A 26432-nucleotide genomic window follows, 5' to 3' on the forward strand; every position below is an offset into this window, starting at 1 on the left:
ACGATTTTCATAACGATTTGCAACCGCAGATCTCAGTATTATGGAAACAGCCATGGAAGAAACACTGTGTTGCTTTGCCTTGCCATTGTTAAAAAGCGAAAAATAGAACGTGTTGAGAAAAATCTGTATGAAATGTTAAATAAAATTGTTTTGTTTTTAATAAACTTTAAAATAACGGGACGTGGACTCGGTTGGAGTACCATTCTGCATTGTTTGTTGAATGTTCTACAACTATCACCTTTGCATACTCCACAGCTGATGATTGTTGTTAATGGCCACTATGTACTTAAATTGTCCACTACTAAACGAACAGCCACCGTTGATAGAGCAGCCAGTAACGATCGTCGTTGCCTCTGGTGCAAGCCAAGACTGCTCAGCGGTAAGCCGGATAAGCGAACGAAGAAACGAACGATCTAAGATATGTGAATCTCCACCATGCTCAAGTGGTGGATGTGTTCAGCCGTTTTTCAGGGATAATTATCGCCGGCATGTTGGGATAACTACGAGATTGGCCAAATCAAACCACAGTTGTTTTGAAGCAACACATCGATAAGCCAAATACAAGGTGAGTGGTCCGAGAATTCGGGCCGGCCAGATGAAACGCGACGAGACGAGATACTTAAGAATGTTAAATTTGGCACCTTAGCAAATCAAACTTATGTAGCAAACGGGTTTTTTTGTACATTTATTCAACTATTTTCCAAAATATTCGCAAACAATCATTCAAAATCTATATCCTTATTTCTACAATCAGTATTAACTATAGCTACTCCGCGCAGTTCAGACATTCTACCACGATGGTAGATCGATCATGTTTCATCAATATAGTACGTAAAATGTTTCAAATATACCACATTCACAAACCTCTCCGTACGGTTCTTTGTCCGACGTGCCTTACAGATCGATAAAAGTCAATGCCGAAAATGATCAATGAGCAGCAACATAAATGAATTTTAACATTTGATCAAAATCAGGTGCGAACGGAAAGCTGTCTACTGGCAGTTCTTCTCCGCAGCTTTCGTGATTCTTGGTTCGCAGTTTCACGGTCAAAACACCTTCTGATGGCCAAAGACATGCCTAAACTGAACTGATCAGAAAGAACATTCGATGCAAATGAAAATATATCAATCGTTGAATGTATCAAACACTTTCTAAATCTAGTACCTTTTCGCACAATTTTTACGCCTTACATCACTATTTCTTACCCATACATACAATTTTGTTAATTCTGTGTTAATAATCATAAACAATGTACGGATGCACTGATAGAAAGATAAAAAGGATGTTTAAAAACATTCTTACAGAAGTATCATAAACGCTGAAGCTATAGTAACTCGTACTATGCGTATCTTTTTCAGGTGTAATCGGAAAAATATGAAAACAAACCCAGCCTTCATCTGCGATTTCCGTTACACTCATCGTCATCAGCATTCGGAGCCGCCCATACTTAGGGTTCGTGCTTCAGCTTCATGTGCCGTTTGAGATTGGCGGTACGTGAGAGTACCGCGCCGCAAATTTTGCACTTGGTACGACCACTGTGAATGTGGCGATGCATCGCCAGCGATTTCCAGGTGGCGAACGCTTTGTCACACTCCTTGCACTGGAATTTCTTTCCGTCGTCCCTGGAACGTCCAGCACTCTCATCCATCGTTTCTGTTTTCACCTTTGCGTCCTCCGCTCCGTCGTCCGGAAACATACCGTTCACGTCCATATCAACAATTTCCATTTCGAAGCAGTTCTGTCCCATGTGCTCGTCTCCCTCCTGTCGTTCGGCGATGGCATCCCCAACCAACTCGTAACCTTCCTGCTGCGTGTAGGACCCACTGTCGCCACTAGTCGGATTAAGGCCTTCTCCCACGTTGATGTACTCCGATATTTGAATTTTCACATCATTGTTAGTAGAGTCAGTGTACGTCGTTACCTGGTCATGCTCCTGTCCGCTTTGCTCGCTGTAGAGGTCCATTCCGTTGTCCGATTGGTTTCCGGTTTCTGATGTGATTTCGCTGTAACTGGCCCGAGTGTTACCAGAAACGCTGCCACTCGAGGTTCCCGCGACCGGTTGCTTTACCGTTAATGTCTTCGCTTTTATGGTGCGCTTCGGTTTTGTTGGACGCGCCGACGTAACGACGCTATCGACCAACTCCTGCAGTGTTGCCGCTTGATTAGTTTGGTTGGTCTGGTCCTGACCTTGCGTCTGCCCTACAGCGACGGTGCGCTGCGGGACGGCCGTTGCTACGGCAGGAGCAGGCTTTACTTGTATCTTTGCCAATTGTTGTTGCTGATGTTGTTGCTGCGCTTGCTGTTGACCAATCGGAACGGCGACGGCGTTCGCAATATCACTGGATTTGAGTGTTATTTTATTAACAAACTGCTGAGCGGTCTGCAGAGCTGTCGCTGTGGATGGCTGGGGCTCAAGTTTCGTCTGTGGTACGATAGTGGAGTTCGACGGGAGCGTAAAGTATACTGGTTCCGAGGTCGTGATGGTAGCGCTGGTGGCCATATTCTGCGACTGGGTCTGCAATATCTGCTGCGCCAGGGTTGAGGTCGGCTGATCTGGAAGATGATGGTGTTGTTGCTGCTGTTGTTGCTCATTGTTGGTATCGGCAAGTCCCCGAATCGATAGCATCTCCGCCGTGTGAAGAAACGAGGGGAGCGACTCCTGCAGAACGCTGACCTCACCCTGGTACATAAATTCCACCAGCGACATCAGATCGCTGTATTTGACGTTCTTGAATATTATCACCGGATGCTGGGAGGGGTTCTCTTTGAAAATCTCCTTGAAGTAGGTGCTGCATGCCGACAGCAACACCTTGTGGGCACGAATCTTACGACCTTCGCAAAACAGCGTCACGTCCACCAGATCCTCCTCGTAGCGCAGTGCGTCGAACGCACCTGTAATGTAGCTGGTGTAATCATTCCATCTTAGGGAATACTGCTGCTGGCCTGTCATTGTTACAGCTAGCTTCTAGGCCCTCCAACCGGACCAAAGCAGCGCGTAACACAATGCAGATTTGTCGAACCAGGAGCGCTCGCCAATCGCGGCAAAAGTGTTTTGGCTGGCAAACGATGGGCGTGCAATTCAACAACTCACAAGTGATTACAGTTACGATTCGTATAGGCGCGAAAATTGGTGTCACTCAGAAACTGGAGAAACCATCACACAACATCAACAGCGCGTTTTGTGAAAACCACCGAATACCAAGCCAACCAAGCGCGGTTGACAAAATCGCAGGGTTGCCGAGGCGCCCTTTTTGACGTTAGCCAAGGACGTGGTTGGCAGCACTGCCCGTAAGCAAGCGGTTTTCAAGCTCGCGTGTTTGGTCAGCGAGCAGACGGAATCTTGTTTCGAGTTTTGTTTTAATCGTACTCAAAGATCTACTAGCCGCTACAATGGATGATGATGCGGAAACGTACAAACTGTGGCGCATCCGAAAGACCGTGATGCAACTAAGCCATGACCGAGGCTATCTGGTAACGCAGGATGAGTTGGACCAAACGCTCGAACAATTTAAGGAGCAGTTTGGCGATAAACCAAGGTAAGTGTTTTAGACCGACTTTGATGTTGGGTGTTTCGCGGTTTGGCGCGATACTGATACTGGAACAATGATTTTAGCGAAAAACGACCTGCACGCCCGGATCTGATCGTTCTGGTGGCACACAACGACGATCCGACGGATCAGATGTTTGTGTTTTTCCCCGACGAACCGAAGATTGGCATCAAAACAATTAAAACATACTGCACCCGAATGCAGGAGGAAAACATTCACCGGGCAATTGTGGTGGTACAATCCGGCATGACACCATCGGCTAAACAATCCCTCGTCGACATGGCACCGAAGTATATTTTGGAACAATTTCTCGAGTCTGAGCTGTTGATTAACATCACCGAGCACGAGTTGGTTCCGGAACACGTCGTTATGACACCGGAGGAGAAACAGGAACTGTTGGCCCGTTACAAGCTCAAAGAAAACATGCTGATGAGGATACAGGCAGGCGACCCGGTGGCTCGCTACTTCGGTCTGAAGCGCGGACAAGTGGTGAAAATTATCCGGCCGTCAGAAACTGCCGGAAGATACATATCCTACCGACTAGTATGCTGAGGTTAACCGCTGGCTATCAGTGAAACGAAATAAAAGTAAAAACAACGAAAAGCTTGTTTTGCTGTTGTTTGTAGTGTTTTTATTGTACACGCTCGCCGAAAGAACAATCGGTTTACGGGCCGCGGTGTTGCTTACTCCGATGGTACTTCAATAGCACCGGACGAAATGTCTTCGATTACGTCGTGTGGGGCACGGCCATCGATGGTACAACCAACGCTATGTGCCGTTCCGAGCACCTCCTTACAGGTTCCCGACAGCTCCCTGGCCATGGAGCGCGGTCGCATAACGCGCGCAATGCTGACGACCTCATCGAAGGTGATGTTGCCATTGTGTTTAACTGCAGCAAGAAGAGTAAATCACACGATACGCAGCACGAAAAACGAAAACACAAACAATTGTTATTGGACTCGATCCACATGAGCTATCAACGCGGGAAACAGACAATCCCTTTCGATACTCACTGTTTTTCACCTTCTTACGATCGCGTGGCGGTTCCTTAAGCGCTTTCACGATCAGCGAAGCAGCCGATGGTACAACGGAAATCGTAGCCTGTCGGTTCTGGATCGTGAGGCAAACGGTGATCTTCAAACCCTTCCAATCACCAGTTGCCTTGGCAATATCGTCACCAACTTTCTTCGGAGACTGCAAAAATAAACAAAGCAATCTTTACCATCTTGTGTGTGAAAGGTATGTGTCTCGAAGCGTTTGGATGGCCTGGCCGAGCCGGAATATAAGGACAGCAACCTGAACGTGCACTTACCAGACCAAGGGGACCGATTTTCGGAGCGAGGGAAGAAGTGGCACCGACTTCTCCGCCGACGCACCGGAGGTAAACTGCAATTAGAGCAAAACAAAACTATAAGTTTGGCAATAATCGATGCACAACCAACCGTCGCTTGATCCCTCCACAGGTGATGGCCACGCTACTCAGTGAAGGCATTGGTAAGGGTAGGCAGAGCGGTACGAGATACGTGGTGATCGATGCGGTCGGAGCTACGGTCGGAAAAAGTGTAATGCACTGCTGACGGGACGCAGTGCATACCCAAACACCCCTATCAAACGTACCGTGCTTAATCTCGTTCGGGTCGAACTTAGGTGGCATGCTGAGAAATTGTTATGCACAGCAAAATTAAAAATTATTGAACACTTCTTAGAAGTATGTTCACGTTCGGATCGTAAAGATGCCGGAAAGAGAGAGTAAAACACAGCATCGCTGACAGCTACCGAAATGTCAAGTTTCCTTTTGACAGCCTCGCGTCTACTTCCGGTAAGCAGTAACTGTCGTGAAACATTGAGAACCAATTTATCTTGTGCTTAGTTTGGCGTATAGATGGCGCTCCTTACAAAAAAGGTTGACCATTTGAATTGAATCTGTTGCCACAGCTTTGGACTTTTATTCTATTAACACCGAATTTAGAACATGGGTTTTGCAGATTCTAACGCCAAGCCATATATTTCGCAGTAAATTACGTTTCGTTTAACCATACAAATACTGCGCATAAGTTCTCGATATAATAACTATATAATGTGTTTGTAACTATGCTATTTCACCAAGATCCCTTCTGCCATTTCACTTTGCTCTTTTTGCTTCATGTATGCCAAAAATATGGTCCAAAGCAAGCTGCACATACTAACGAAAGGAACGCGGTTCTTTTCAGGTACGACCGAGAAATTAAAAGTCTGTATCAGTGGCCAGATGCACAGGGCTACCTGAAAAAGTGGTGAGGAAGCTTTTAATATTATAATTCTTTAACTCTGTGTGAGAAAACCATAAAGTCCAAATGTAAATTTAAACCATTTTTTTAACTATTTCAAAATATTATTTAGATACTTAGGTGGCTTCTTTGATTGTTCGTAAACTTACTTTGTAGGTAGGCCAGAGTTTTACCTTTACTTCGTTAAACGATTCTTCGACGGTTTTGGATTCCAAGAGACTCATGCTAAAATAGAATGCAGTCATGGCCATCGGAGTGTAGCTGATCTGCTCCGTGAGAGCCTGTGTGCGATTGGTTGGTTAAAACAGAAAACGTTCAAAGTGAGTATATCGAATGATTTTGGGTAGGTTTCTAATGGCACTATGCTACAACTGATAACCTTGGCAATGGCTGACTTCAAATCTTGTCTTGGCCACATTATGGAAGCCACTCGTATCCAGCAATACAGCGACGGAGCAACGATGAAACCTCCGTAGAAGAAGAAACGCCAGCACTTTTTCCAATCGATTTCATCTGCGTTGATCAATGAACGCTTATTTTGAAATTGCAGTGATGAGGAACCAAACGTCAACATACTCATCTTTTTTCCTGACAGTTTTTGTTGGATGAAACAGCCAGTAGGCCACAGAAAACTATAGGTGATCATTCCTCGTACAACTGGATATCGTTTTATCCACATTGACAGACCGGACATTTTACGAAGAATTCAGCCGGTAAGAACGATAAATATTTTTTGAAGATCCGGAAAGCTGCGTTTGGACACGTGACACTTGGCGCCACTAGCTCAATTCTCGTGCACGCTTTACTAAGAAAAAAACTAACAAAGTATTAAGCGTCGTAGTACTTTCCGTGACACAGGAGAGCTCCCGGCCTTACGGGTTCGTAAGGTTCGAATTGTACCACAACGGTAGATCAACTGTGCAACGCTGCAACTGCAAGCGACATTGAAAATTCAACATTGAATTTTTTTGGCACACCGTCGATCATGCGAAGTAAGTCATAACAATCACAGTAGGCACAAACACCACAAAGTCTAATGTTTCCATACAACACGAGCAGCTCAATAACACATGTCTTTCATGGAAACGTATGAGTAGGGCACCTTACATGGTCGAGGTTTGCTATTAAATCAACGAACGGTCCTAACCCAACGTTTGGATGTCTGGTAAGTAGGTTTTTTTCTACCGTTCTGAAGTTTCTGGTTCGGATATGATGACGAAACACGAACGTAGAAATGGTTGCACGATAAAAATAACTCTGATCTTGAAGCTACACAGCTGATCTCAGAAGCTGACGTACTATGGCAAATAAGCTGACGTACTATGGCGTAGCTATGGCAAAAAAGTAACGGATACTAGTTGTCTTCGATTATGGTTTTTTTATGCATTGTGAATTCTTTCCAACCGACGAAACTGTCAATATAGAATACTGTTTGGTTTGGCGTGTTTTGCATAATGGTGTGTGTTAAAAAAGACCGGACAGGACAATTCTTGGCTCAACTTCCTCGAGGTTTTAGTATAAAATTTTCGTGATTATTTTGTGATCATTTCGACGCAAACTCGAATCAGATCGTCCAGATTTGTTTGAGTTAGCACCATGTGACTTCTGGTGGTCCACTAAACTCAAGACGCCGAGCCGTAGACTCTTTTTACAGTTGAGATAGGAGCCGAAACGGAGAATGTGTTGAAGGTTATTTCCTAAAAACAACTGTTCGAAAATTGGAACAAATGTAGACAGAGACGTATTGCACAGAGTAGCAATTGTTTTAAAGGTAATTACATAGATTTAGACGAACAAAGAAAGATTTTTCGTGTTAAAAGTGAATTGCCCAATATTTTTTGCTATCGAAATATAAATCTGTTTGAAGAATGATTTCTGAGCATTTTGAAATGGATAACGTTTGAGGAAAATTGTTGCGATTCATTCCAGAAAATTATGGCCTGTTGCACAGCTTTAGAATTTCTCTAAGTTATCTAAGTAAAGAAGTAACACTGTGATTGCAACCGAATTCGCACGTTATTTTTCAGAGTTTTTTTATTATGTTCAACAAGTTTAAAGCAGTAATAGGATTTAATTGTATTAGTCTAAAACGTTTTTGTTTAACTTAGAAAACTCGGATTCAAGAAGAAATTTCCTAGTTTCGAAATGTATATATAGATGTATATACTTTATCGATAGTAATCCTAGCCTGATCCTGGCTGGATGGCTGGGTGTATTCATTTCTTGTTCTATTCGTTTTTCATTTCGTTTAGTTCATTTGTTATAATCCAGATTAGCGTATGTTTCTTATTTTCAAAACGCTTGATCGATGTGCCAAAGTTAGAACAACCGGTGTTTAACTGCTGCTGCTGCCTTTTGTGTTAGTGACAAAATCTACAACAGATGCCGCAAAAGAACAATGGTGTAGCTTCAGCGTTCAGCATTAATCACGATCGTATGTTTCCAATGTATCTGGAAAGGCATTCCATGTCGCTTCTTGCCATCTTTTTACATGGCTCCCGCTTTTAATTTAGTATTTATTGTTTGCATTCTTGAGCCCATAGATTGAGGAAATATTCGAAACAATTCAGTATTTCTCCTTACTACAATTTTCATTGTTTGTTTGTGCTATCTCTGCCCATTACCAATCGCTGTTTCTCATACACCAAACAATTGACCAAATGGAAAGAAATGATTGCAAAAGGCAAACAACTACAAAAACAGAACATAATTCATAGTATAATCATGAGTTTCACTTAATTGTATTAATTAAAGTTTAAATGAATCCAAAACCTCTGTAAATTGATAAGGATAAACTCATTGAAGCCGATCTGTTTCTCTCAGTTTTTGTTCGCGTGATGTACATAGTTTGTAAACATTATTTACGATGTACAAGCAAGTTTGTAGTGTTTTTTTGTTTCTTTATCACAATTGTTAAATGTTCATTATTACATTTTTGCATAGAATTAAACCCTCTTAAACGAGATTGGTTGTAAAATTTGAAATTGTGCGTAACTAGCCGTTCATTTAGTTCGTAGCTACGTCTCGTTAGATTTTCTGCTTTGCTTAAATGTTATTAATAATATCCTTACATCTTACTAATTATTTAGTACTCCTCCGATGCTAAACATGCCTTAGAGTTCGGCAACTTAGAGTTCGACTTGCAATACTTGTTTACGTTGTTACAAACATTAAATTAAAAACCATCGTTAGCTGCCATGTTACATTGAATGATTACGATTCTCATTGCGTAATAACTGTCTGTAAATATGCTAAGTAAGGGCAACATATGTAGACTATCGGCAAACTGCGACTGTGCGAACAGCACAGCTGTAGAACCCAAAGCGAATACTATCTAGCGAAAACTAGCTACTTAGTGGTGAGTTAGTAACAGCACTTTGAACGTAAAACGAAGCTCACATCTCATCCTAGCAGAAGAATGCTTCTTAAAACGCCTGCACCTAAACATGCTTCGCTAGTGGTTTTTGCTTGCGCTTGGTTTTGTGTTTTACTTGCTTTACGCTACTTAATCTTTTCATGATACTTTCATCCTTCGCTTCGAATGTGTTCGAACACTTCAATTGCTACGATTGGTGTCGTTAGTTTTGTTTTATTTTTCTTAGTGTCTACTGCTATTTGCGTTTGCAGCATTTGCTTTTGGGTAACCTCGTTCCTCAAGCCAAGCTCAAGAGGCCAAGTCCTGAATTTAACGTATCCTAGCTGGCATTTGAAAATGTGTCTATATTTTAATTAAATTATATATATTTGCTTCGCGTTCCGAGTTTTCTTCGCATCTCAATTATACTCCCCTTTTTTGGTTAAATACTTGAGTGCGTTCATGTTCATTTTAATAGTTTGGTTTTAGTATATCGTATTTATCTTGTTTAAACATGCCGGTTAAACCATTCATAAGAGTGATGTATGTACATCATTTATTGTTTGTTGGTTTGCTTCCATACGTCGATATTTGCGTTTGTTCCATTAGTATGTGCAAAGGTAAACATGGTGTGAAACACACTTTTCATGTCATTTCATCAACACAATGTTGTAGAGTTTGTTTGTAAGTTTGTTCTGAAGAGTGCCCACTACCTACTGTTCCACAATTCATTGCGTTCTCCTTTGATTTGATTTGGTTTGTAGTTATTCTAAAAGATGCACTTTTGGCAGAGCTGAAGATAGTAAATTATTGTATGGCGGCATTAGGTTTTACTTTCAAACATATCTATATTTTTTTATAGTGGTTCATCTTTTGCAACATTGCGCCGCAAAAAGAGTTGGTACCGTCGACCATGTCGTGTCGAGAGGTAGTACCAAAAACTAACTGAATTTGATTGCTATTAGATTGATATTGCAACATCATCTCCCTATTACCTGGTCGTGTCCCCCCTTCTTCCTAGAAGTTTCCCATATCCCATATCCAAGTTTCATGGTTTCTTACATTATGTTTTGCAATCTGGGTTTGAGACAAGATCTTGTTTTGCACAAATTGCGTGACTAGTCCCTATACTTTCGTTTGCTTTTAAAGAAATGTTACCTCCAATTATTATTCTCCATCCCGTTTTATCGTAAGATGTGGTTCTGTTTTTTTATTTTATTAGTTTGTGGATGTGATTAAATTCTCAGTGCACGATAAATAAACAGTGCAGAGACACGTTTATCAGCAAACCACAAGTCTACGATACCGGGCATCGTAAGATGAATGCTGCTAGATCAGGATGGAATAATCTTCATTTCATATGTTTATAGGCGACGGATGTGTTATATTTGATTCTCATTCCTCCAGATGCTTTTTGTTCATTGCGAAAAATGCCGGTTTTTCAATGATGTGCGTATGTGTGTATGATTTTTCTCGAAGAATTTGTTAAGAAACGTTCAGAGTGAACGTACAAATGGTCCAGAACCAATGGTCGCTTATCATGCAGTGTTAAAGTGTGACGAAACATTATTTTCCAACTAACATTCGTTGGACTGCGTTTGTTCTGGTTTAGTTTTGTCAGTTGGAACAAACGTGCTTTGTAGTCGACAAAAGATTAAATTCCCCTCAGCCAACAATGCGTTTTCCATCATTAACACCTCCGGTGGGATATGATTTTCGACCCTTATCGACGGCATATTCACTGGAGAGTCAAATGGGGACTGAGAAACGGAACCGAAACAATAAAAGTATAAAGCACAAAAATTTGTTACTATCACTACGATGTGTCTTTGATATAACTCTTAATCTCTTAATTATCCATCGTTTAGCTAACTAATCCATATTGTAGTAGCTTAATGCTTGTAAAAAATCACTTGAGGCTGCTCGGCTAGTCCGATTGGCAAAACGATTTCGTTTACGTTTGATTTCGCGTTTTTGTTAGCTGTTTATCACCGTATCATTTGCTGGTAGTTGTTCTCACCCGTTGATGGTTTTGTTCTGCTCTTGCTGGCGTCATGCATCATCATGTAGTATAGAATGCAAACTTCTCCATGTTGCCCACAGTTAACAGGTTCCTTTAGCTTACTTTCTACTAAATAATGTTTGTTCCATTGGTGGCCGGTAATTGTTTCATAAAGTGAACATCGCTTCAGTTAGCCCACACCCGCACAAACTAACCAACTTGTTTTTAACACAATCAGGTAGACGATCTCAAATGGTTGCCTTCGTTCCCGCATCCCGAAGACCGATTTGCTTAATATCACTGAATAAATGGTGTTTAAAAGTGTAATGCTATAAACGATTAACCTTAACTAAACGTTTGATGATGATATGCTGCGCCTTTATAATTGCTTTCAATAGATTGCTAGATGAAAAATAGAGAATTCATTAACTATTTGCTTTGCCTTGCGATTTGGATGATTGTTGTGTAATTTTTCTGTTTAATTATACTTATTTATTGCATTTATCGTTCATGCTTCGGTGTAACTACTAATCACGAAAAGCGTATCAGCTGGACTGCTGCATGTTCACAAGATTGTTAAATATTCAACTACATTTCAGTACTACTCTCCTGTTACTGTTATCTGTTTTTTTTTTGAGTAATTCCTCGTTCTTGAATTTTTATGTTTCGATTTTGTATGTTTCATCAATCACGAGCCTTTCGTAGCAAATCCAGAAGCAATGTGGTATAGCAAGTATAAGAAAATTGTTATTGAGTTAGTGTTCTTACATGCTTTCAGCCAAGCTTTAGGCCTACCCTAAGATATATTCAGCTCTAGATGCACGAATCAAAGATTTCTTATACTCGTACTTTACACAACTTATTTGTCCCTCCACTATTCGCTTGGCATTTTTGTTGCCGAAATTTTTGCATTAATTCATATACTCTCAATATTGCAGTGTATTCATATTTACGGGAAGCGTTTCAGCCAGTATGGGCAAATGTTTCCGCTTTGTTAGGTTCCGAAGGATTTGAAATATTCTTTAAACTCTTCCCTGCTTCTATTGAGCGCTTTGTTCAATTATGTTGAAAAGGTGTTTCCGGTACAGTTTTGTATCCGTTGAGAGTAGGGCCATTTGGTGAAAGGAAAGAAAGAAACACACTCCAGACTTCCATAATCTCAACCGTTTGACAACGATTTTTTATCATATATCGATTACTTCTACCATACTTGGACATGCCGCTAATGGTGTGCTGTCAGTGTCAGTGACCAATTTCCGGTTCAGTAACATTCGAAACCCATTATGCCGCTGCTGATGTGCTACTACTGCTGCTGACCCGGCGGTGGACTCGCTAACCACTTCCTTCGGCGATGGCACAGCGTTGGAACTTTTGCCGCGCAGAAAATTGACTAGCGACTTACAGTTGCTGTCCAGCGTTCGGAAACTGCAGGAAATTCTATACCGATTTTTTCGCTCCTTCAGCAGAGTGGTGTCAATTGACTTCAGACAGTGTACCAGCTGGCGTGTCTGCTTGTCAACGCCGGCGCTGGCACCGCTGGTAGTGCTGACAGTAGTATTGGTCGACTGCATCGTACCAGTGGCGCTAGTGGAATTGTTAAATTTGCTATCTAAACCAGCCTGATCGAACAGAAGACTCTCCAAACTGACACTCATTGCCTCTAGGCGCAGTAGGCTGGTTGGTAGTACGCTTTGGTGATACTTTCGCTGCCTGCCGGAATGTTGCACCGACGGAAGATGCATTTTAGGTTGATGTTGCAGCTGCTGCTGAGTGCGCAGATGGCGCTGGTGCTGAGGCTGCGCAGGCATGGAGCAGCAGTCGGGAAGCGTTAGTGCTGAGCTACGTTCCGTAACACTAGTGGCGACGTTTACAAATTGGTTACAGGTTACTAAATTCTCGTTTTGTCACTGAATTTCGCAGAAGCTAATCTTTTGCGATTCTTTCTGCTCCTCACCCATGCTGATGTCTTCCTCTTTCGGCGATTCTGCCCCACACGGAACTCCACTTTCGCTGGGAGGCCCCGGGGGGCAGGCTGATTGTCACCGTAGGGCAAGCGTAGATATCGGTGGTGGACGCACTGGTTTATTTTCAAGAATGCGTTCTATCTCCAGCATCACACCAGTCGATAATCGGGGCAGAAGCTGCAGGCAGAGAATTGTGCTCAATTATTGTCGAAAAGGTGTCACCGAAGCCTACCAGTCAATATTGTATATTGTTTTGTTCATCTGTTGGGAACCTACCTGCAATGCTTGCAGACTCTGGTGCAGCTGTTCGGGTGACGTGGCTCCGAGAAGTAAACATTGGACTGGTTCGTGCTTGAGTGACCACGCAATGGACAACTGTACCGCATTGCAGCCCAACTTTTCCGCCAAGTTGCTAATGTCTCTCGCTTTATCGTACAACCGACGAGCTTCGTCCTGCAGGTTCTTCCGAAAAAGTAACGATAGTGAAACAAATAAATAAAATAATACGATTGGAAAGACAAAATTGAAGAAATGAGTAGAGTATTATCACAGTCAGATTGCCGAGCACGGACACCTACCTCCTTGTTCACCTCGTCTTCGATCCACGAGTAGCTTTGGCTTTTGCTCTTAAGCGACCCTTTCGGAATCCAGAGCTTCTCACCGTTTTGTGTATCGCCCAGGCACATCGAGAGAGGCCCCCAAGCCATAAACCCTACGCCAATTTTGTTGTACATCTCCGGCAGATAAAGTTCAGCTTTCTCGCGACAAAACATATGATATTCCGACTGTTCCACGATCGGCGTAACACAGTTGAACTGGCGGCAATTGGTGTAAGCTTCCATAATCTGGCGGAAACAGTGCATATAGTAACAAGGCAAAACCTTTTAAACGAATCGTGAGTTACCTCAACTGGCGACCATCTGGCGGTACCCCAATACATTGACCACCCTTGCGAAATAACATAATTCATAGCACGGACAATTTCTGCAATACAGAATATGAGATAATTAAAATGGCCGTGTCAAAGGGTAGTGTAACAGCTCACCTTCCATAGGGCACATTGAGTCAGCCTTGTGGACCAGTATGACGTCAATGTATGGTAGCTGCAACCTCTGGAGACTCGCTTGAACACTTTCGATTATGTGCTTTCGCGACAATCCGCGCTCCTCCGACCTGAAACATCGAATTGAAATCACACAGGACAAAAATTAAAAATAGATCTCCATGATTGCCGCCCCTCTCGGAGCAGCTTTCAGGCAGCAGCTGTTCAGCTCTTACTTGGTACTCCAATAAATTTTGGTTATTATGACAAAAGTGGTACGCTTCCATCCGGCTTTCTGAATAATTTTGCCAAGTTCTATTTCCGCACGTGTTCCTACAAGATCCGGAAACATTCGGTTAGCCTCGTACGGTGTGTGACGTCAACGTGCTCATCTTGCCGCACGCACGTACCAGAATGTGCCTCGGAGAGATCAAACAAATTGATTCCACTCTCGACCGCCAGCCGAAGGATGGCTTCGGCCTGTTCCTCTGACACGCCCGGGGAAAATATCGGCCAAGTACCGAGACCGACGTTGGAAACGCGCAGTCCACTCTTGCCAAGGTTTTTGTAACGTAAGCCAGGTGTGGTTGTCGCATTGCTGCGTATCTGGATCGCCGGATTGGACCCCAGGCTTGTAGAACGACCTGAAACGACATTATCCGGTGTTATGCTGTATGCTCGTGAGCTAGCTATAAGCTCTGATTGATAGTTTTGGAATCGTCAAGCTCGTATACACGTTGTGTATGTTTAAGTTCACTTTCGTTCCCAGCGGTAAACAAGGGTTTGCTTGAGTTTACTTACCAAAATCAAGCTGAGCGGTGGTGCCACTGAATTCCTCCATACAATCCAGTGAAGCTATAGGAGCACGGCACCTACAAACAACCGGTCCAACAGCGAGTTCCACCCGAGGAGCGACCATGCGGGGATTGAAATAAAGAATTGCTAAAGTTACAGTACACCTAAGGGACTTCGAGTGAGAATGGATGAATAGAGACCAGGAACATCTTTGAAAAGTCTTGCTTGAAAAGGCTTCCGTTCAAAACTTTGATTTAATCGTGCGGTGTGGTGCTATCAGCAATTTCATAAAGTTAGCCCAAGATTTCCACAGTTGATGTTGGCTGTTACTTTGTAAGCGATACTCAAGTGCTGCTATGGCATGCCGTGAAGCGGTGCCGAAAATATGTGGACTAACGCGGCAACCATCCAACGGAGAGAGCAGATTAAACGGTCGGAACACCAGGGGCTAATATTAACCATACCGCACTCAGCCATACTGTTAGCATATCTAATTATAAACGTAAGGTAACGGCAAAGATGAGAATTCAACTTTTCGTGTGCCGAAATGTGTGCACCTCAACCTCGTCCGTCTCGTCTGTTGGTGACAATCGGGTTGGGACCCGGCAAAGCAAGTAGTAGAGCACTTCGCTACGCAGTGAACACGGTTCTGAGAAACCTTTCATTTTTCCAACATACGGCAAGCCAGTACCGCCAGTACACGAACCAGCCAGCAGACGGTCGTTAATTCACAACTATTTCCCTCCAATTTTCCAGCGCCACTCGCCAAACATCAAGCGATCTCCTATCCCACGACTCTATAGCGCGTCCGAACAGAATTGGGACTTATTTCGTTATGCATGTGTACCTGTAGATTGTGACCGGATTTGAATCCTCGCTAATATTGTCATTGTTAACGTTATTGTCGTTATTAGTTTTTGAAGCAACATTACATAACACGATCGACATACCGGAAATGTCCTTTTTTCTACCCTATCACTGTCCACCAAAATTCACTTATCGATGCCTCCTATCGGGTGAGCTATATCGAAAGAGCATCAGCACTGCTTATTAGCATATCGCTCGCATGGTGTCTCGGTGTCTGGAACAACAACACAACACAATGGCGACGTCGGCGGGGCACACCAGTGATGACGGCACTAACCGTTGACGTGGCTACTTCCGCAGCCCGAGCAAGCAATACCGCTGGCAGTACTACCGCTCGTCTATTGCACAAACCCAACGCACACTAACGCTCCGCTCGGCACGCTGAGGACACGGGAGGACCAAGAGACCAGAAATGTCGCATACGAGTAAAATTGCACTACTTTCCGAACGAAGGCGACGACACGACGGCCGTGTGCCGTGTAGAGCCCCGGCTCGAACTTTGGAGTAAGGGTGACAAACTCAGTGCGCGTACTTAATTGAGACAAAATGGCACCACTGTGCCGGTAAGCGGCTAACCGAAAGAGATGCCGCGGTGAAACTGAGAGAAACCGACCGATACCGAGAATGTTGATGCAGTTGAATTTGACAATGAGTATTTGGAGAGAAGCTGCCGTAGCGAATGACCGAGTGCGCGTGAGAGATGGCTAAGCTAGGTAAGATGGTAGTAGACAAAGAGAGTGAACCGTTCGAAACGGGAATGCGTGCGTAATTTTGAATGCTGTTTGAATCTCTAAAACGGTGCAGCCCGATAGGCGATGCTAGGGCGCGAGCAAGAGCGGGCTCTGAACTCTCCCAGATGTTTGTGCGGTAAATCCTTTATCCTGTTTTGCTCGCCCTCTGCGTTCCGGCACTTTTCCGCATCAACGAATCTGGGGCTCTGTTTATTAATGCATTAAATGCGGAATCACTTTGGAGATTTTTTTTTTTCTGCAACGCCACAAAGAAAACCCATATAGCTCGATTGCGACACTTGGCTCGGCGGTCGCATACGATTCTGGTTTCGCTTTTGTAACATTTTCACCAGATCTGCAGTGTCACGTTCACGTGCAAACAACTGCCACGACATACAGGGAAGCGCGACGTCCCACTTCCTTGGGAGTAACACGCAATCCGCCAATAGCTCGCACACACGCAGCAACATCGATTTTTTGGTGCGTTAGCTATGAATAAGTTAAGGATAATATAACGCTTATATAACAAAGGATTTACGGGGCCCGAAAAACGATGGCCCGTGGCAAATGTTAATTTATCACCAGTGCCACTGCCGATATCGTCGTCATCGTTTTCATTACTTTTTCACCAACACACACACAGAGTGATCTGGCTGATATTTATCCGAATGCTCCCAATGCTGACCGATGGCACTTGCACTTGCTCCTTTGGGCCTTTTTTTCTGCATCGACCTGCTAGCGACCCGGTTATGAATCGATTAACTGGACATTTATGCGCACAAACGCAAACAGGCACACAATGCACGCACACGCATAGTAATTGACCACTAGACACCAAACCGGAACGAAAGAAATAATAAATTAAAGTTTTACATAACACTTCGTTAGACGGAAGCGATACACGACGTTGCGGCAATACGACGGCTGCGAACGCATTGAACTTTCCGTTCCATAATGTTTATTCCAATACCTCTCGCGGTCGGACGGTCGGTCGCACAACATATCCTGTTCTACTCTGGAATCTGGAATCGGAAGAGCTGCTGAGAGAACAGGTGGCACAATCCGAAGGAGTAGCTGAGCACGGTAGAGAGCGACACGCTTTCAAATGAACTCAGCTTTCCCGCAGTTGTTTTCGGTTTTCCCCAGGTTCAGCCGTGAGCCGCGCACAGGACCTTTGTCGAACCGAAATACAGAGAAAACGTGCTTCTTTCCTGCAGATGGAACAGCGGGTGGTTTTCACACTCTCGTCTGTCAGCCTGCCAGTGTTCGAAAAGGTGGACCGCTGAAATGAACACTTACAGGTGGAACACAACCGCGTAACGACACGCCACGCCGCTTACGACCGACATCCGATAGGAGTTGGTGGGCATTACGGATCTAACGTCCCAAAAAAAATGCCATATTTTTCTATTACGTTCAGCGTGCTTAGCAGTACAAGCGGGAGAAAAATAGTAACTCAAAAACGCATTGCAATTTTTGTATAGCACTCTACCAAGCTAATAATGTCGTTAGCATTATCACCCCTGGTACTAAACAGTAAAAGGTATTTATGAGGGGCTGGGCTTAGGGCGTGCAGTGCATGACGAATTGAACATTCAACCTACATCATCTTATGGCAGGCATCCGATTGGGACTGCGAGTATATTGTCGAGATTTCACTTTCCGTTGAGTCCTGGCGTCCCTTGGGAAACTCTTGTAAATGAGTTGCGTCCGGAAAATCCTTGGGCAGTAATTTTTGCGAAATGGTCGGTACAAAGCCAGGAATCAGGTGTTCTTCCTGAAAAACAAAACAAAAATGCTAAATCAAAATCCCATTAGGACAAAGAGAAAGAGATGTTCCATTGAGCTATGGGGCATGAGTGGTTTTAGGCTACCAGCTACATCTTGAGAAAGGGACTTTTTTCAAAGAAATCAAATGTTTATGACATTGAAATTCTACTTTATTCAAAGTATGTGCCATCACTAGACATTTCTCCTATCTCTCTGGTAAGTAGGGGATTCCCAGAATTCTAAGTAAGTAGGGAGAGAAGAGAATTCTTCGTCTTTTGAAGCAAACCAATCAGTAATCCCATTTCGACTTCCTCGTAGGAAACGAAGTCCGAGTCAGCCAATGCCATCGATGAGTTTCCTGAACCAGTTTAGCTTTGCGGGTCATGGAGGCGCCTGGTTCAGTGTTCATTGAGCCCCACCTGGCGCCTCCATAACGGACTAGTAGACACGGCAGTCTGGCCATTTTTCAATCAATGCATGGTTCAAATAATTCATTTGTTATCAATAGCGTTCTGAACCCCCGGGGTTTCACCAGGTTTCAAGAGCTTGTGATGCATCACACCTTTCTGGTGCCATTAGAAAGACCCTTTTTAGGGAGTTCTCTACCGCTCTTTGTTTGTTAAGTAAAAATCGCTAATTTTTACATTTTTCAAACCACTCAAAGTACTACAACCTTCCCAAAACAAGCCCCGACAATCATTTGATGCAATTCTGTAGCAGTTTTCTTCAACAGATAGCAGAAAAATAATAATCCCCGCAAACCATAATTTTCAGGCACAAAAGATGATATGGTCTAACCCTTTTAACGGTCGGTTGCTTTTAAAAGTACGTTTTTCAATGTAGTTTCACCTGCGCCACAACATTTAGATAGCCAAACAACATTGTAACAACAGTTGAAGATTGTAAACTCCGTTCCTAGGGGTGCCAATGGTATTATTATTTCTTTTGACCACCAGCGTATTGATCGGTTTCCATTGTGTTGGCCGAGCTGCTATGTGCTGAGCATTCATATGCATAATTTAAAGTGCTACTGGCAATGTGCCATTTTCCTTAGTGTGGACAGCACGGCGAGACTGTTCACGGAAACGGTCGATAATGCCAACTAAGGCACGCTCGCTACTTGTCGCACACATGACTTTCAGAACCGCGACGTTTGATGTTTTTTTTTGAGTGGAAATTTATCCGTAGCAAGGACATTACCTAGGCTAGATGGTACTTCGGGACCGTGCAAAACAAAGTGGCGCTCATTTTAGCCCCTTGGGCAAAAAGGCTTTTCACGAGGCAAATGGTAAATAATGTAGCAACGGGCCGGGAGCATCAACAGTAGGATGAGGCGGTCGACCCCAAATTTGGCAACAGGTGTGCAATTCTATCTTTGGTTCACCTGTATGAGCGACGTGTGGAGTCGCCCTGGAGACATTAGTAGTTACCTCTTTTGGCGTGGCCGTAGCGCTCGGCAGCTTTTCAACCAGCGTCGGCGTCGTATGTCCACCGTACGCACTTTCCTCCAAAAGCGGTGTTTTAGCACCGACCAGTGGGGACTTTTCTTCCGTAATCGATGGTGCACCTCTACAGGTAGTAGCCGATGCCGTTCCTTCGTAATAGGATTCCTGCTGACGGGCAATCTTTTCGCTGGAGCTATGCGACGGTGGTGATGTGGCGAGGGTGGTAGGCGGTGCTCCGGACGCAGCCAGCGCTGCTGCCGCCTGACGCTCAGTGCCGAGCTGCGCTTGCCGTTCCCTTTCCTGCGCCCGTCTCTGACTTAACAGTTCATTATCAAGCTGCCTTATTTCTCGTGCCTCTCGCTATGGTACAGGATTGAGGAAGAAAGCCAAAATGCATTGACATTGCATCTTTACGACACGGAAAACATGGGATACAAGTAACACAATCGAAACACCATGACGAACTTTGTGACTCACTTTGTCTTTGGCTGCGTCCAATTTTTGCTGCTTTTGGTGCTGCTCGCGATCGGAGGACTCATTTTTCTGACGTTCCTTCTGCTTTTCTTCGTCGGCTTGCCCTGTTTGCAGCGCGGCACAATATCAAAAAGAAAGCAGAGGAAAGGATAAGCAGTCTTTTTCGACTATTGATCATGAGAAGGGAGCAGCGGCGAATTACCAACATTTATTCACCGATGGATGAAAACTTACTTGAAGAACTTCCACCAGCTGCCCCTGGTGGCGGAAATGAGAACCAAAATTGGTGAGCCAGTTTGATATTCGCTAAAACAATACGAAAAAAGAGGGGGCTCATTATAGGAAGGTTTTGTTGTTTTGTGTTTCAAAGCTGTTCGGATTCCGCATCCGCGATCTGTTTCGAGCCCTCCAATATGGGGTTTACTTTAGTGAATGGTTAGACTTCAAAAAGGGATTGGTTACACACGGTGGTCACTCAAGCAGTCTACACTCGAAACATGATTCACTCGGGCACGGTCGGAGAAATGGTACCATACACACTATGTTATTACAAATCGCCACCACACATTAACATCGGCCGACTGCGAAGAGCCTGCGATGCTTTCAAGCAGTAAAGCACTTTCAAGCAGGGCAAACTATGGCTGGACAAAAAATACAAATTATTGCCATCTAGCAGGCACCCCGCTACAACTGAAAATATTCAACAAGACGTTCCGCGACCGCCACCGACTAGCTTAGTTTCATGGAGTAGAATTGCTTTGAAAAGCGTGAGCAAGCAAGAGCGTTAAACGCGCGAGAGTAATGCGTCGCCGGAGAGGCGAACAGTAGGGAAAAGTATAAAACATTCCAAGAATCTCACATTACCAGTGAAAAAAGATCACCCCGAGAAACTCACGAAAGAACAAACGACACCAAAGACGCGGCTCGCAGATCAATCCCAATTCGCTCGAAACGGGGCACACAAAACGCAACACAAACCCCGAACCAAACGCAAACGATGTCCTCCAACTGCGTCGGTGGAGCAACAGATTACCAGTTGGTGTTTTTTTATTTACTTACATAACTTTGTTTCCGGCCAAAATAAACGAGTGAGATTTTCTAATAATCCTGAAACCCACCAACCACCGGAATGTTTCTTGCGACCACAAGCTACAGAGCGAACGCTGCGCATGCGTCGCAAGCCGTTACTTTATAAATATCACTCGTATCCCATTCCGTCGCTAGGGATGGCCAAACCTTCCCGCAATGTTGTAGCAGAACTTGAAATATGTATTGGCAACAAAATATGTAGGCAAAACAACCGTTTTATTCTTTAGTGGCCAACACTGTTATTCGACAAGAATAAAGTTATTTGTCCATTAGCACCATGAAGTGGGGCGATACCTAGTCGGAGCATCTTAGTTGAAAAGAATCAAAATATGGAGACTCGCATTCTAGCATAACTACACAGTGAAAGTAAAGTTAGAAGGTTTGAAATGCTATTAATTATTTAATTTATTAAGAAAGGCAATTATGTGCAAATTCAAGCTAATCAATTTTCAACATGCAGCGACAAACGTATGTTAATTTTTGAATTCAATTAATTGTCATGGTAGAATTCGATGCTTTTTGATCGAAATCGGAGAGAATTTGTTGTTTTTATTATAAACTGTTATACAGCACGGGCACCGCGTATGACGGATTGCGGTACTGTTTGTAGTTGATCAGCTGCGACGCATTGACAGAGAGGAATAAATTTTCAGGAAAACCAACGCAATCGGCGTAATTCGCGGATTACTTATGCAATTCGCTTGAAATGAGCGATTAAAATCATCGTTTGTTTTGTGCCAGTGTGGGACTGTTATAAATAAAAGAAAAATGAATGCAATTGCCGAAAGCCGGTAGGAACGATTCGTGAAACACTTTTGAAACTCATAAACTCTACAATGATTACGGTTTGTTTTTATTCATTGTAGGTTGCCTACGAGGCTCGCGACGCTTCTCTACCGCTTTTTATCTTCCAACAGTGCACAAGCTTCTGACACAGCTCTTGTACAGCTCAGCACTACCTGCGTTAATCGATTGAAGCAAATTTGCATGAACGACATGTTCCTTCGCGTATCTGTCGAAGGCGGAGGGTGCTCCGGATTTCAGTACAAATTTTCAATTGATACACAACTTGAAAACGATGATACTGTTGTAAGCCGGGACGGTGCTCGGGTAGCTATTGATAGTGCCTCCGTTGAGTACCTTAACGGGGCCACCATCGATTTCCACACAGAACTGATACGCTCCGGATTTCGAGTGATCAATAATCCGCGGGCGGACCAGGGTTGTTCGTGTGGGGCGTCGTTTGCCGTGAAACTGGATTAACATTCGGACCACGCTGAACGAAAACGCTCCGTGTAGAAATGATGTAAACAACAAGTTCGATCTTTATTGTAGTTCGAGTTTAAATTTGTGTTTTTTGTTTGTTTAATATACATCTATTAATTCATCACATATGCGTAATGTTTAATTAGCTTTCGTATTTACACACCACGGAAAACGTTTCGCCACCCAGCCGTTTGGCGAGCCATTCATTTTTAACAACCGCTAGCTTGAATGCCTCGCACAAGAACTTGGCGTTAAGGTTGGTGTGCAGAGCACGGGCCATGCCGACTATTATTAAAAGGTCCACACCGTTCTTCTCAATTGCAGCGCAAAGATCTGAATATAAATGATGGGTACGGTTTGTAGTAAAGTTTTCCTAAATGTGTTGCTTTTGATTGCGCAATGTTATGTTGTCTTACCACTCGAAAGCATTCGAAAATCCAAGCACGGCCCGATCTGATCGTTTCCGAGCAATTCCAAACGGTGCTCGTCGTGATAAGCTTTGCGCAGGATCTCGCACTCCCCGCAGCAAACTACAATCACATTGACCAGCTCAGCGTAGGTGATATCATTAATGGCTGGGTTAATCGTTGCACACAGCAGAACTTTAGTGTTTCGTTTCAGTAGCTCACGGACCAGGGGCACAATACCGAGGACGAAATCGATTCCTGCATTGTCGGTGAAGATGGTGGCACATCTGTGTGGCGTGTCCTAAATAGAGTTGTCCAATTGTTAATTCACTCGATCGTGACCGACAATCAAATCTCAAACCTCCATCCTTTTTAACCATTCGTCCAAATCGTCAATGAGCCACGGTCTTTTCTGTATCCTATCGAGCGCCTGTTGGAGGCCAAAGCTATTGTTTGTTTCCAAAATCTTTGTGACAGCTTGAGCACCCCAATCAAACATGTTTCCTGCCGAAATACAAACAGGTGAGCAACCGCTTGCGAGACCTACCACCAAAATTTACCAGCTAATACTCCGCGTACAACTTCCGTCCACTTCTCTCGATCGCAAGCCAGCGCATCCAGTTGATGAAGCCGCTGTTTCAATAGGCCTACCGATGCGTTGTTTTCTATCGCTTTCTGTTCTTTCCAGGGATCATAGAATCCGTGCATTTTTAGAGCACTTTCGATAATATTCAGTAGGTTTCTTATGCCCAATGATGCTGATTCTCTGTTGAAATCGATACAGTTTTATTATTATTATTGACGGGATCTTCTCAATTGATTACCCTTTGCCATCCTTTAGTTTGTTGAATTCTTCCACACAGTACTCCCGGAACCTCGCTGCTCGATGCTTGGCGCTCTCGTCCGTCGGTTGACTGTTGCCTGCCTGCCTTTCGAACTTGAGTAGCATTTGGGTAAAACATTCGAACCAGTATTGTTGGGCCTCCAGATCCTGGTACAGATCCAACGTATCCGGATTGTAATTGTTGAGGTCTGCCAGCAACGAACAGGGCGAAAACCTTCCTTCGATGACAATACTGCGGGCATTGTTTTGCATGGTCATTTTCCCGTTTCTCAGCTACGTGTTGTTAATTTCTTCTTTGCCAATCAACAACTAAAGTGGACTACTAAAAACCACTGGTACTTCCACAGTTGCAGCAGATTGTTGATAAACATCTAAACTGGCTCAGCACGTCGCAATTCGGATTTGCTTTCGGAGCGTATACATAATAACATTATCTTTATCATGCCGTTCCTTTTCTTTCTTTTGTCTCATTCGATCGGCGAAATTTGACACTTCATACAAATAAAATGTGGATCTAATGGAAGTGCTGCCAGAAAGTTAAAACGAGCATCGTGCAACACAAAATTTGAAAGTACTTTTTAGATGATCTTGTGTTCGCTGATTCTCACGTTATTTTTTGCACGAGTGATGATAACTTTTCCGCAGTTAGTAGGCAATTCAAGCGAGCATCATGTGGCCGATCTGGTAACTGGCAACAATATCGCCAGCACGGCGGGAAGCTTTGGAAGATAAGGGCCTGATAAAAACGCGCTATACGGTTGCGGATTCGCTTTTTATCTTCCTCCGGATGTGGCGAGGTCGAGATAAATGAAGATGTTTTGCTTCTATCTTATTACCTTTGCACAAATAGCATGTTCGCTGCTGGTGCTGCCCTAGGCATAGTTCTTACACGTTGGACCATTGTTGATTTAGAATTGTTAAATTTATTGCCTCTCGGTACCCTTACCATGTTTGCTGTGAGCTTATTGAGTCTCTCCCATTTGCTTCAAAGCTTGCACATAGTTTAAAGGAATGATTCCAGTTGATTTACGATCGATTGCCGCCGCTAGCACCCATCCTGTGTTTAACAAATGTCTGTCCAACTGAATTTGCTTCGGAGCCAGTAGCACCATTTGTCCAGCACGAATCGTCAGTTCCTGAGGATTGGATGCATCAAAGTTGTGCAACACGTTCACTTCTAGTGGATTAACCCATCGGCTGGGATCAGCAGACACTGCGAAAAGAATTAAACTAAGTAATCAAAACTTGTATCGCTAAAACATTGCAAGGATTTTACTTGTGTCCTCGTTCATCTTTGGTGCGAACAGTTTTATCAGCATATAGGGAACAGAAAGCATAAAGCCCATAAACAAAGCTGCGAGCAGTGAAGAAGAATGTTTTTGCGTAGTGTTCGATCCTGTGCCATCGACAGATTTCGATAGATTGAATGCCTCTTTGAACGCCTCCAAAGCGGGGTCTGTTTTCGTGATCCGTAGCTTGTATAGAATCCTGCAATGTTACATCAATCGGACATAGAACAGTTTTAGCAAGGCACTAGTTTCAGTTTCAGTTAGTCTACTAACTTTTTGTACAACCATACAGCCGCTCTAACGAGGGCCAGCGATGACCAGAACTGAGCGAATGTCCCTTTTAAATGTGCCAAATTGGCTGCTACGCTTAGCACCGCACGGAATGAGCTTGTAACTGCGAAGAAGGTTGAGTCGAGCATCGTGGCAACATTTCCCACAGCGCCCACCAATGATTCAAGTATCTGGAATGCAGGCCGTGAGCTTTCCTCCGCAAGCTGAATGAACCTACGGAATGGAAAACGACACTTAGCAATGGCATTTGGTCAGAGTGTTCTGGTACGATTTCAAACCTGTGCTCAGGGTAATTGAACCCGCCTGGATTGCCGTAGCCGCCGTAGCCTCCTTGTCCCATGAATCCACCATAGTTACGGTGCCCGTAATAATCCATCGAAGAGAACCCTCCGTACGGACTGTATCCATGAAAACCAGACTGGGCAGGGAATCCATAACGATTTCCGTACATCATATCACCCCCGCCACCAGAAAATTGGGGCCTTGGTGGTAATGCAGGCGGAAGACTGGTCGGCAGCACTCCAGTGGGATTGTTTATCAAGCTACCGAACACTCTTTCCTCATTCAACGTAGTGTTTCGGAAGTTTGTAGAAGTCATTGCGCGACTGCAAGTAAAAACGGAGCTCAAGTTTTCCACTACGATGTTTGGTGGATGATAATGTTATTTCTTTTCGAACTTTGCACAGTACCAGTTTGACAGCTCGTTTCTTTTTCTATTTGACTCAATCGTTATTCCCTTTTACAGCACCATCATTTTGACAGCTGCGTTGTTTGGCGAAAGAGGTAAAAGGGAATTCCAACCAACCCTTGGTTCAGCGGCGGCATTTGCATGTGGTACCGGAGGATTGCAAGCCGGTTTTGGTGGCATCCGGCGAGTGGTTGTTAGGTTATGCCTCTCTCGATGTGTTAGCACAGTAAGCGGAAGATTGGTTCAATGCATTGTGAACCAAATGGTAGTATTCACTTTTGTTTTCATCGTTTACTTT

General features: G+C 43.8%; 9 protein-coding genes across 9 annotated transcripts in view; 3 read left to right on the forward strand and 6 right to left on the reverse strand.

The window, feature by feature from the left end:
- Positions 1-714: 714 nt before the first annotated feature.
- Positions 715-3136, reverse strand: LOC131208936 (protein abrupt-like). Its single transcript, XM_058201880.1, has one exon. The coding sequence runs from the start codon at positions 2948-2950 to the stop codon at positions 1448-1450; it is 1503 nt and encodes a 500-aa protein (XP_058057863.1). The 5' UTR covers positions 2951-3136; the 3' UTR covers positions 715-1447.
- Positions 3137-3318: 182 nt separating this feature from the next.
- On the forward strand, positions 3319-4144 carry LOC131212322 (DNA-directed RNA polymerases I, II, and III subunit RPABC1). Its single transcript, XM_058206139.1, has 2 exons — positions 3319-3536; positions 3614-4144. The coding sequence occupies exons 1-2, from the start codon at positions 3391-3393 to the stop codon at positions 4098-4100; spliced, it is 633 nt and encodes a 210-aa protein (XP_058062122.1). The 5' UTR covers positions 3319-3390; the 3' UTR covers positions 4101-4144.
- LOC131212323 (large ribosomal subunit protein uL11) lies at positions 4141-5298 on the reverse strand. The gene is made up of 4 exons (XM_058206140.1): positions 5166-5298; positions 4861-4934; positions 4562-4742; positions 4141-4437 (listed from the first exon to the last, which is right to left on the reverse strand). The coding sequence occupies exons 1-4, from the start codon at positions 5200-5202 to the stop codon at positions 4232-4234; spliced, it is 498 nt and encodes a 165-aa protein (XP_058062123.1). The 5' UTR covers positions 5203-5298; the 3' UTR covers positions 4141-4231.
- Positions 5299-5531: 233 nt separating this feature from the next.
- Positions 5532-6718, reverse strand: LOC131210288 (mpv17-like protein). The gene is made up of 4 exons (XM_058203514.1): positions 6392-6718; positions 6195-6328; positions 5965-6096; positions 5532-5810 (listed from the first exon to the last, which is right to left on the reverse strand). Exons 1-4 carry the CDS (start codon positions 6507-6509, stop codon positions 5643-5645), a joined length of 552 nt encoding a protein of 183 aa, XP_058059497.1. The 5' UTR covers positions 6510-6718; the 3' UTR covers positions 5532-5642.
- Positions 6719-7844: 1126 nt separating this feature from the next.
- Positions 7845-15941, reverse strand: LOC131212541 (voltage-gated potassium channel subunit beta-2). The gene is made up of 9 exons (XM_058206442.1): positions 15821-15941; positions 14980-15050; positions 14589-14822; positions 14415-14511; positions 14182-14309; positions 14041-14120; positions 13692-13981; positions 13413-13608; positions 7845-13313 (listed from the first exon to the last, which is right to left on the reverse strand). The coding sequence occupies exons 1-9, from the start codon at positions 15919-15921 to the stop codon at positions 13212-13214; spliced, it is 1299 nt and encodes a 432-aa protein (XP_058062425.1). The 5' UTR covers positions 15922-15941; the 3' UTR covers positions 7845-13211.
- A 6028-nt stretch (positions 15942-21969) lies between these two features.
- On the forward strand, positions 21970-22736 carry LOC131208805 (iron-sulfur cluster assembly 2 homolog, mitochondrial). The gene is made up of 2 exons (XM_058201697.1): positions 21970-22140; positions 22216-22736. Exons 1-2 carry the CDS (start codon positions 22118-22120, stop codon positions 22610-22612), a joined length of 420 nt encoding a protein of 139 aa, XP_058057680.1. The 5' UTR covers positions 21970-22117; the 3' UTR covers positions 22613-22736.
- LOC131208804 (4'-phosphopantetheine phosphatase) lies at positions 22654-24533 on the reverse strand. Its single transcript, XM_058201696.1, has 5 exons — positions 23847-24533; positions 23583-23788; positions 23384-23526; positions 23032-23323; positions 22654-22948 (listed from the first exon to the last, which is right to left on the reverse strand). The coding sequence occupies exons 1-5, from the start codon at positions 24122-24124 to the stop codon at positions 22758-22760; spliced, it is 1110 nt and encodes a 369-aa protein (XP_058057679.1). The 5' UTR covers positions 24125-24533; the 3' UTR covers positions 22654-22757.
- A 265-nt stretch (positions 24534-24798) lies between these two features.
- Positions 24799-26136, reverse strand: LOC131212536 (peroxisomal membrane protein PEX13). The gene is made up of 4 exons (XM_058206435.1): positions 25725-26136; positions 25429-25659; positions 25143-25354; positions 24799-25079 (listed from the first exon to the last, which is right to left on the reverse strand). Exons 1-4 carry the CDS (start codon positions 26042-26044, stop codon positions 24829-24831), a joined length of 1014 nt encoding a protein of 337 aa, XP_058062418.1. The 5' UTR covers positions 26045-26136; the 3' UTR covers positions 24799-24828.
- Positions 24979-26432, forward strand: part of LOC131212537 (U4/U6.U5 small nuclear ribonucleoprotein 27 kDa protein) — a 13981-nt gene continuing 12527 nt past the window's right edge. The window contains exons 1-2 of the mRNA XM_058206436.1: positions 24979-25100; positions 26192-26360. The gene's annotated coding sequence lies outside the window, so the exon portion shown is untranslated. The remainder of the gene's footprint in view (positions 25101-26191; positions 26361-26432) is intronic.

The sequence above is a fragment of the Anopheles bellator genome, chromosome 2 (assembly GCF_943735745.2).
Source record: "Anopheles bellator chromosome 2, idAnoBellAS_SP24_06.2, whole genome shotgun sequence".
NCBI lineage: Eukaryota > Metazoa > Arthropoda > Insecta > Diptera > Culicidae > Anopheles > Anopheles bellator.

Bases quoted from the DNA above. Each gene is read 5' to 3' on its own strand.
- LOC131212536 (XM_058206435.1), bottom strand. From the start codon at position 26,044: ATGACTTCTACAAACTTCCGAAACACTACGTTGAATGAGGAAAGAGTG. The intron at 25,355-25,428 runs GTTAGTAGACTA...GTAACATTGCAG, and splicing joins GCTGTATGGTTGTACAAAAA to GATTCTATACAAGCTACGGA. The intron at 25,080-25,142 runs GTAAAATCCTTG...TTCTTTTCGCAG, and splicing joins AAAGATGAACGAGGACACAA to TGTCTGCTGATCCCAGCCGA.
- LOC131210288 (XM_058203514.1), bottom strand. From the start codon at position 6,509: ATGTCCGGTCTGTCAATGTGGATAAAACGATATCCAGTTGTACGAGGA. The intron at 6,329-6,391 runs GTATGTTGACGT...TGATCAACGCAG, and splicing joins ACTGTCAGGAAAAAAGATGA to ATGAAATCGATTGGAAAAAG. The intron at 6,097-6,194 runs GTTATCAGTTGT...AATCGCACACAG, and splicing joins TGAAGTCAGCCATTGCCAAG to GCTCTCACGGAGCAGATCAG.
- LOC131212322 (XM_058206139.1), top strand. From the start codon at position 3,391: ATGGATGATGATGCGGAAACGTACAAACTGTGGCGCATCCGAAAGACC. The intron at 3,537-3,613 runs GTAAGTGTTTTA...CAATGATTTTAG, and splicing joins CAGTTTGGCGATAAACCAAG to CGAAAAACGACCTGCACGCC.
- LOC131208804 (XM_058201696.1), bottom strand. From the start codon at position 24,124: ATGACCATGCAAAACAATGCCCGCAGTATTGTCATCGAAGGAAGGTTT. The intron at 23,789-23,846 runs GTAATCAATTGA...CGATTTCAACAG, and splicing joins AAACTAAAGGATGGCAAAGG to AGAATCAGCATCATTGGGCA. The intron at 23,527-23,582 runs GTAAATTTTGGT...GTATTTCGGCAG, and splicing joins TGTACGCGGAGTATTAGCTG to GAAACATGTTTGATTGGGGT.
- LOC131208936 (XM_058201880.1), bottom strand. From the start codon at position 2,950: ATGACAGGCCAGCAGCAGTATTCCCTAAGATGGAATGATTACACCAGC.
- LOC131212541 (XM_058206442.1), bottom strand. From the start codon at position 15,921: ATGTCGATCGTGTTATGTAATGTTGCTTCAAAAACTAATAACGACAAT. The intron at 15,051-15,820 runs GTACACATGCAT...GGTTGTTTGTAG, and splicing joins AATCCGGTCACAATCTACAG to GTGCCGTGCTCCTATAGCTT. The intron at 13,609-13,691 runs TGACTGTGATAA...ACTATCGTTACT, and splicing joins GGTGTCCGTGCTCGGCAATC to TTTTCGGAAGAACCTGCAGG.
- LOC131208805 (XM_058201697.1), top strand. From the start codon at position 22,118: ATGAATGCAATTGCCGAAAGCCG. The intron at 22,141-22,215 runs GTAGGAACGATT...TATTCATTGTAG, and splicing joins AATGCAATTGCCGAAAGCCG to GTTGCCTACGAGGCTCGCGA.
- LOC131212323 (XM_058206140.1), bottom strand. From the start codon at position 5,202: ATGCCACCTAAGTTCGACCCGAACGAGATTAAGCACG. The intron at 4,935-5,165 runs GTACGTTTGATA...CTCTAATTGCAG, and splicing joins CCCGAACGAGATTAAGCACG to TTTACCTCCGGTGCGTCGGC. The intron at 4,438-4,561 runs GTGAGTATCGAA...TTCTTGCTGCAG, and splicing joins TCGTAAGAAGGTGAAAAACA to TTAAACACAATGGCAACATC.